General features: G+C 39.3%; 1 protein-coding gene across 1 annotated transcript; it reads left to right on the forward strand.

Annotated features, from left to right (window-relative positions):
* The first annotated feature begins 7234 nt into the window (after positions 1–7234).
* On the forward strand, positions 7235–8730 carry LOC128506384 (uncharacterized). The gene is made up of 3 exons (XM_053476801.1): positions 7235–7548; positions 7702–7984; positions 8071–8730. The coding sequence occupies exons 1-3, from the start codon at positions 7283–7285 to the stop codon at positions 8728–8730; spliced, it is 1209 nt and encodes a 402-aa protein (XP_053332776.1). The 5' UTR covers positions 7235–7282.
* Positions 8731–9171: the final 441 nt, after the last annotated feature.

Consider the following 9171-nt stretch of genomic DNA (forward strand, 5'->3'; position numbering starts at 1 on the left):
AAATTACAAATTACATGAGACAATAAAATAAAATAAGCAATATGAAAATAAATATGTTGTACATGAAAAAAAAATAAATATTATGTATACTTTTATATTGTTTATTTTATAATAAAATTAGTTTCGTCCAATTTATCATTATAAAATATTTATTTTTAATATATAATATTATATATAGCATATTTTTATGACAAACCCCTGAAAAATAAATGTGTTACAAAATAAACATTATACACGAATTTGTATTAATGGTCTTGGCGGCTGTCTCGTGCCTAGGGTTTATTATAATAGTAATATCATATTTGATAACAATAAACCTATGAATTTATGTTCATATATAATATTTGATAGCGATTATGTGTGTGTGTGTGTCTTGTCCATGGCAGGGGGCATATACTTTTCTTTTTCCACGTGAGTCAGTCGTGCTCTTTAACCAATCAGATGTGACCTCGCCATTTCAACCAATCATAACCCGCCAGGAGCGCAGGCTAAATCCTGTTTACATGAAAAAAACCTGCTCCCGAGCAGGTTCAAGCTTACGGATATGTTGCTATGACAACAAATGCTAGAAGCGCATCGAAGAACGAAACAATCCAAGATCAGGACAAATCCACAACAATCAAATCCAGCTAACTGAGTTAGCGACGTACGAAGAACGGACCCCAGGTGTAAGTAAATGTCTGTGCTGTTTGGGGGAGGGACGTGCTAATGATTTGGTCGGCTCTGTGTGTGTGTGTGTGTGAGAGAGAGAGAGAGAGAGAGAGGGTGTCGCGGTCGTTTTCAGTGAAACAAAGGCTCAGCTGAAAAATGTTAGGCACATCAGTCACTTAACCCCCAATAAAAGGTATTTGAGTGTTATGATAGTTGTAATATAACAGATGCGCACTGAATACTAAACCTAAACCAGGCACGGAGATTAATGAACCAAGATAGCCCCCATACCCGTTTAAAAAAAAATAATACCAAAGAATATTATTGTGTATAGACTGATTAAAAACAATGCAATTTATGCTATCATAAGGAAAATCTCAAATTCTTCCATTCCAATGATTAAAAAAGGTAACAATGTCAACTTTAGAATCTAGAATCCAGGAGATTAAAATTACACAAATTGAAATCAATGAAAGTCTCCAGAAGAGCCTCAGATTCAAGAGGTTTTTAAAGTGGGGAGAAGTGCATTTGAGTTCCTCTGAATGTATAGGTGAGAACAGCCGATTCACACCTGGGGAGGGTGAATAATTTGTATTTGAATGTTGTCTGGCATTGTAAAGCACTATAGTGACACTAAAAGAACAACCCAGGATTAATAGGAATTCTTATACTGCATAAACATTATTTAGCACAAAAAAATTCCTCGCGCTCGGGAAAACTGGGTCGAGCGCTGGTTAGACTATAGGAAATTAAATCGGAGGGTTTTTATTTAGACTATAAAAAAAATAACCTGCGTCTATTTTTAGGCGTGCCAGCTGCCACTTTTTAGTTAGAAGTTTTCAATACAAAGCTTATAATGCCCACATGACATGACGGAATAAGGCACGGCTGGTGATGATTGGGGTTTGTTGGGTTACAGTGGATTTTACTACGCGGTGTGAGTGCAATGGCCATCCGTCTGCTCGCACTGACTCTGCTCTCCGCGGATGGCCGGCCTGGCCCCTCCCACCTCTCGCTCCTTTGAAGTCCGTGGGGCGCGTTCCATTTGCCCTGCTTGCATGCCGCACTTCCGCGTTGTTGCACGCGCGCTGCATACACAGCGCGTAGTAAAATCCACTGTAGCCCAACAAACCCCGAGTATTTTATAGCGCGGGGTGCAAGCCCGGGCAACGATAGCAACGATAGCTCACCAGTCATGTGTAATTCTGCGGTCCCGCTGCTTCGCATGTCTGAAGGGGAGGCCGCCTAACTAGTGAGCGAGGAGCGATATTGATTTGGGCGCACGCCGTGACAGGCTGAAAAAACTGTGTCAGATTAATGTGCAAAAAACTATATAATAAAACTATATAAGACTACATGCCTTTATAAGACTCAACTTTTATTTAAGCGCACTCACAATAACGAAAAAACGTTGTGATTTTGTAAGTGTTGTGATTTTGTAAGTGTTGTAAGCTGCGCTGTTCTGTATTGTTTTTGGTGAACTTGAGCGCGTCAGAAAATGAACGCAAACGTTTTTTTAAATGGTCAGAGTCAGTCTGCTTCCTATTTTCCTGACGTGCTCATAATCATTAGTCTACTTCTGCCGGTGCGCTCTGGAAAACTTCATGCATGCGGCTGAGCGCTGATTAAAACTAAATTAAATATAAGTAAATTAAAGAGGAGAATCACGATGCCGAGTCGAAGTCCTGAGCCCAAACCTCATTTAAATTAAATCAACAAATATTATAAGTAAAAAAAACAATAGCCCACGTTTAGAAACCGTTTATAAATTCTTTTCGACATGAGTTGGCCCGGTGTTATGCGCAGAGCGCCGGGAGATTTCCTGAAGCTCCGAAATCACTGGGCATGTTTTCTAAATAGCCGCTATCTTTAATAACTGATGGAGGTTTTAAGCTGTATACACACGCATTCCTGCCTATACAACTCTTAAAACTACACCTGTAACACAATAAACAGTAATATTTCAAACATTCTGCAGGCTGATATTTGGAGAAAGGAAAGAATAATGAATAAACCAGTTGTTGGGTCAAAATAACCCAACCAGGTGTTCACTTGTAAACTACATCTCATAAGAGCCAACATGAGCAACCCAACAATGTGTTTAAAGTACCTGAAATAATCCAGAACTTAAATAACAATAAACCGATACAGAGATACGCTGTATAACGGTCACTGTTGTATTTACGGCAACGAGCGAAAATGTCACTTTGTGCCACCTGGCAGCCATTTTACGAATGACTTTGAAATGCAACTGATTTATTTTGGCCGCTGACGTTTTTACGCGGCGGTGAGCGCGACGGTAATAACCATTCCAATTGATCAACTACTGTAAGTGACAACTAAATTTTCAGCTTTCTCTCTAAACAGCTCCTATCAGCGATCTAGCTTGTGCTGCAGTGTTTCCCCAACCTCCTTCTCCATGTCCCTCTACCTCCACTGAGTCACCTGTACCCCTAAATCTCAGTTTTGTGAAACCACCAACCAGCCAGTGCCCTGTGCAACAGACACCCATTAGCCAGGACCTACCGACTACCACCCTAAAAACCGATGTAGTGGGTGGTAACCCTTCAGAAGCCAGAAACCCACCCCCCGTCCAGATAGACCGCCCTGAATCACAAGGTATGGCACCTAAGACTGGAAAAAAGATGCATGTGTTTGCAGTGGTAAAAAACTTCTTCTTTTTTCAGAAATCACACACAAAATGACGTTGCTACTTTTGGACCTTACAAAAACTTATCAGCAACTCTAATTCCGCAACAAAACTGCTTTTTATAAAAAGCTACAAACTACTTTTTCACAAAAAGGTTACACCTTGTCAAGTGAAAAATTTTGAAAAAAGTTAACCAACATGTTAACTACTTACAAAAGAGTTAAGGATCGCCGCCGTGCAACTGGGGAGGGAAAGCAAACCTGGGAGTACTACACAGTAAGTCTTAAGACTGCACTGTATAAGATCATTTTGCATCTTATTTCAAAGTCACTTTCGTATTACATTGTGCTTTTTCTGCAGCAAATGGATGAGCTATTTGGGTCCTCTGGGATAGGAACTGCACCACCTGGAACTATCTGCTCTACTCCTCTATGTTTGGAAGATCCACCTTCTTAAAACAGGCCTCCATCAATCTCTCTTCCTCAAGCTCAGGCAGCAGGTGCTTCTGTAGACGAGCAGCCGGGGACCTCTGCCAGTACAAGCATGTCCAGGAGGCAGAGATCCTCACAACCCTCACAATTTTTTGAGGCATATGAAGCGCATGCAGAACGAAGAACAGCTGTGCTTGAGTCTCTTGTAAGGCCGGACCTGGAGAGATGGCGTCAACTGAAAGAGAGGCGCAGACGATCTTTTGAGAAAAAGATGTTGACCAGTTTGGGAACTGTTGTGGAGGAGCTAAAGAAAATCGGAAGACAACAAGAGCAAGTTATACAGTTACTAAAACCTTCTAGAAAACATGGCAAATAAAGCTTATTCTGTTTCAAGCAAATGTCTATGTACTTTTATTGTCATATTTCCAAAGTTATAAATTGCCTCTTATTTTTAGTTACAATTTCAAAATGCACTTTGAGGTGACACTTCAGAGCTCTTGCCTTGCATTTGTTGCACTTTCATACAATTTTACTAGTAAGTCTTATAGACTGAATTATATTAACTGTCTACAATTTTTAACTTTCACTGAAATGATTGCATGTTGGTACTGCAACATGCAATTTAAGGTTTTTCTAAGCTACAGAAGTGAAAATCTGTTTCAAAGGAAACGTCATTGAAAAACTAAATACCCCATTCACTGCAATAGTACAGAAAAATACTATGGAAGTCTGTGGAGGATAACATTGTTCCAAATATCTTTGTAATTATCTGAAAGCTATTAAGCACATTCTGTGGGTGGGTAAATGATGACAAATTTTGTTCAGTGAACTATCACTTTCACCCGACTATTAGAGAAATGCTACAGGTGTCAAGACACTTCTATATGTATTGTGTCATGTAAGCATCCACCCAACAGGTGTCAAGTGAATTTTAGATTATGAAATGAGGTTATGCCACATGGAATTATGTATTAAGTGTTTAGTATTGACCTTTTTGCATTGTTTTCAACACTAATTAGTATTTTCACCCAATTAATCTCAACTCCTTAATAAACTTCGTTATAATAGTTATCAATGATCACACATCCATAGGACATGCTGAGTCCATGTTTTTTAAATCACCCCACCACCGTGGAATCCACCTAAGAAATTTAGAAAGTCTTGAGATACATTCAATTCTTATATAATAAACAGAAAAATATTTTTGGGAGAAAAAAGAATACACAATGAAGCAGTAAACAAATTAAATGCCTTTACTACAAAAATGTACATACAAAGTTTTGGTCCAGATGTTTAGTCTAGATGTTGTTGCAAATCAGATCTCTGTTTTGGCATGCATTAAGGTTGTGGGGTTGTGGGAGGTGTGGCTCATCATGAAAATTATCATCTACCTCAACATATTGGTCACAGGGCTTTAAACAAACATTATGCAGAATACAGCATGCTGAGACAGCAGAACTGATATTTGAAATGCTTTGCATGTGTAGGCACTGGAGCCTCCTGAACTTAGACTTCAAAATGCCAAATGCATGTTCAATGACTACACGGGCATTTAGCTTTATGTTAAAGCGTCTTTGCCCAGCAGTCAAGTGTCCATCGTCTCTGTAAGGCCTCATAAGTTGTGGCAATAGAGGATAAGCAGAGTCGCCAATTATATGCATTCCCTGTGGAACAAGGGAATGAGGATCTTCTTCAAGAACTCTTCCAACCTCTGTTAGACGAATTGCTCTGGCGTCATGCCAACTCCCAGGGTGACCCACAGTGATGTGACAGAAGCGGCGCTCACTGTCACAAAATCCAGTTGAAATTACAGAATAGAATTGCTTCCTATTCAGGTAGGCAAGGGGATTATCACAGTGAGGTCTCCTTATAGGAATGTGACACCCATCCACCGCATACACAGTGTTTGGAAAACCTGCTAAGTTAAATTTCAACTTTGACATTTGCAACCTTTGGCCTCTGGGCCAGGAGATGTGATGGGCCATGTATGTATTAACATAACAACAAAACTCATGGAGATGTTTAGCAAGAGTAGATTTTGAGATGTTGAATCTGTCTGCCACCCCACGGTATGACTCCTGATTGGCCAATGTCCAAAGGCAGAAAAGAACACTGTGTGACTGGCAGTTTGCTTTGCTGTAAATTCATATAAACAGGACCATGGGTAGTAATGACATCCTGTAAAGGTAGAACATAAGGTTTCAGGAGAATATACCAAATTGTAGTTAAATTATGTTGACTTTATTTATGTAGTTCGCACCTCCACTTTCACACAAAGCCTGAAATGACTGCGAAATTCTGAGGGACTGTACAGGGGGACAACCTCCTCCACAAATTGTAGTACTTTTGGAACTAATCTATACAATAAAAACATGTACTTATTATTATTGTACTTATTATATACACATGTATTGTAATTAAAAAGTATTTTCATTCAGTGTTTTTGGTAGAACTGGGATAGATTCCAACAATTAAGGTTTACACGACTGTTGAACATGCAATACAAAAACTTATTAGTATTTGTACTATAAACACAAAACAAGTAGCTTACTCTCCAACAGCAATTACAGCTAATTATTTATTGTTTACAGAAGCCTAACGTAACACCACTAAACAAAACATAATTTGATTAAGTATAAGCTTGATTTGTAAAACAGTATTTGTTCAGTTACTTTAAAATTAAATGATTTACACATGCACATATATTGTTTATAAACTTACCGTCGTTGTTCATTCTGCTGCATTTATTCCAACAAAAAGGCATTTTTATAGCTTCCAGTCCATCTGCAATAAAGTAGGCAAACGCCACGTGATCTGCCATGTTTGAAGAAGCAACGAGATCCCCAACGTGTCCGACTTGACGGCTCCGTTTTCAGCTCCTCCCCCGACTGCTTCCGGCTAATCTCGCCGATCGGTCTGCACAGCGCAGCATGAGCTCGAACGCACCTATTATTTTTCGGATTATACAAAGTCTGAAGTTATTCCAGATCACTATCTTGTCTCAATTAAAGTGTGTAAGTGTTCCAAATAGCATGAAAGAAGAGCATCCTGAACTTTAAAAAAGCTTTCAGTGCTGCTAGATCATTGTATCTCTCCACTCTTATAGAAGCTAACCAAAATATTCCTAGATTTTTATTCATTTAAAATTAACTAGAAATAAGACCACTGTAGAAATCTACACAACTTACAGTTTTTCTCATTTGCTAAGACACGCTCAGTGAAACTGGGATTCGCTTGATCTTCATCATCACATTCTTAGCACAGGAGAAGTCTTCTCTTTCAAATGCCTTAACACTTTTTCATTTGTTACACACATTTTTCACACCCTTTGTCAAAACAGTTACCACAGATCTCATTGAAAGATCCCAAACTCTATTGGATTCACTGTGTTGAACAAAAGGAAAACAACTATTAACAGCTGATAGAAAGTACTTGCATAATTATAAATATCCAATGCACCTGTGTGAAGCTTGTTTGCACAACTCTTCAATCAGCAATCAATCCTCATCCTTCTACAAAAGATGCCACCTCTGTATTGCTATTTGCAAGCATGGATCAAAGAGGCCATAGGCACGAAAGCAGAGTAAGAGGCCATGGCAGAGGGGCCCGAGGAAGAGGAGTTCGTATGCGTGGTGGAGGAGCTGCAGCAGCAAGAGGACAAAATCGAGCTCAAGTTCCAAATGAAATTCGGGCAACAATTATTGACCATGTTATCAATCATGGCTTGTCCTTTAGAGAGGCTGGACAAAGGGTCCAGCCCATTCTGGGTCGGAGCACTGTGGCATCTATTGTAAGGCTTTTTCGGAATGAGAACAGGTAATTCACAGTGTTACTGTAATGTATACCACTGTGTTTTTCAGCTTTACTGCATTGCCCTGTTAGCAGAACAACCTGTGTCTATAGTGTCTATTTATGTGACTGTCATACTGTAATGTCAATTTTGACATGCTTTTTGCTTTTACTTTATAGAATCCACACATTACCACACACTGGTGGAAGAGGAAAGATATTTGGTATTGAACAGGAGTCTGCCATTGTAGATATGGTAGTGGCAAACAATGCAATCAGACTGCGTGAAATCCAGGCAGCAGTAATTGCAGATCAGGGGGTATTTAGAAAGATAAACAGTGTGAGTTTGGCCACTATAAATCGAGTCCTTAAACGAAACCATGTTAGGATGAAGCAGCTGTACAGAGTTCCATTTCAAAGAAACTCTGACAACGTAAAGGAGGCACGATTCCAGTATGTGCAGGTACAATTTTTTTATTGTAATACCTTGTTTACCATAGTTACATGCGACTAGAATAATTTGCTTCAGGAATTTGCTTTTTTTCTTAGAGAATAATGGAGTTTGAAGCAGAAGGGACACATCACAAATTCATTTTTGTGGATGAAGCCGGCTTCAACCTCTGTAAAGTGAGGAGACGTGGGAGGAACATCATTGGGCAGAGGGCCACTGTCACAGTACCAGGTCAGAGGGGTGCCAATATCACCATGTGTGCTGCCATCTCCAATGATGGTGTCCTTTGCCAGATACCAACTATTGGCCCATACAATACAGAACGCCTCATCACGTTTCTTGATGCCTTGAAAGAAATACTGATTCCACCCGAAGAGAGAGGGCTGTTGAGGCCTGGCATGACTTTGTATGTCATAATTTGGGACAATGTGGCTTTCCACCACTCTCGCCTTGTGAATGAATGGTTTGCAGCACAGCCTCGTATTATGATGCAATTCCTGCCTGCATACTCGCCTTTTCTGAACCCAATCGAGGAGTTCTTCTCTGCTTGGAGGTGGAAGGTGTATGATCACCGGCCATATGAGCAGATGCCCCTCCTGGAGGCAATGAATGCTGGTTGCCTGGCAATAGGTGCAGAGGACTGCCAGGGATGGATACGCCATGCAAGAAGGTATTTCCCTCGGTGCATTGCAAGGGAAAACATTCAATGTGATGTTGATGAGAACCTGTGGCATAATCGGCAAGAACGAATGGACTAAATGTGAAAAATAATATAGATATTTTTTTTTTCTTCTTTTTTCTTTCTTTCTTTTTTTTTAAAGGTATTTCCACCCATAAGTTTTCTTTGGTAGTTTTTTTTTTAAGTATCCATTTGAGTTTGTAAAGTATTATATTGCATATTGATGGCTGAATTTTGTTATCCATCGTGTAATGATTGATTCAAAGAATAAATTAATTTGACTACAAGTTTTGGTGTTTGATGGAAATATTTGCTGATGTTGCATGTTTTTAATGTTTTGTGAGTGTTAGAGCATTTTGCTAACAAAATGAGTCATTTTGACCATTGACCTTAAGTTTTATCCTGTGTGTTAACTGTTTTGAAAATGTGATGTCAGAGTGGGCAAATGTGTTTAAGCAATCAAGAAAAACTGTAAATATTAGGCAAAAAATAGGGGTTGAAATCAGACAGTTTAAATGAT

Source organism: Clarias gariepinus, chromosome 18 (genome assembly GCF_024256425.1).
Source record: "Clarias gariepinus isolate MV-2021 ecotype Netherlands chromosome 18, CGAR_prim_01v2, whole genome shotgun sequence".
Taxonomy (NCBI): domain Eukaryota; kingdom Metazoa; phylum Chordata; class Actinopteri; order Siluriformes; family Clariidae; genus Clarias; species Clarias gariepinus.

Bases quoted from the DNA above. Each gene is read 5' to 3' on its own strand.
- LOC128506384 (XM_053476801.1), top strand. From the start codon at position 7,283: ATGGATCAAAGAGGCCATAGGCACGAAAGCAGAGTAAGAGGCCATGGC. The intron at 7,549-7,701 runs GTAATTCACAGT...TTTACTTTATAG, and splicing joins CTTTTTCGGAATGAGAACAG to AATCCACACATTACCACACA. The intron at 7,985-8,070 runs GTACAATTTTTT...TTTTTTTCTTAG, and splicing joins CACGATTCCAGTATGTGCAG to AGAATAATGGAGTTTGAAGC.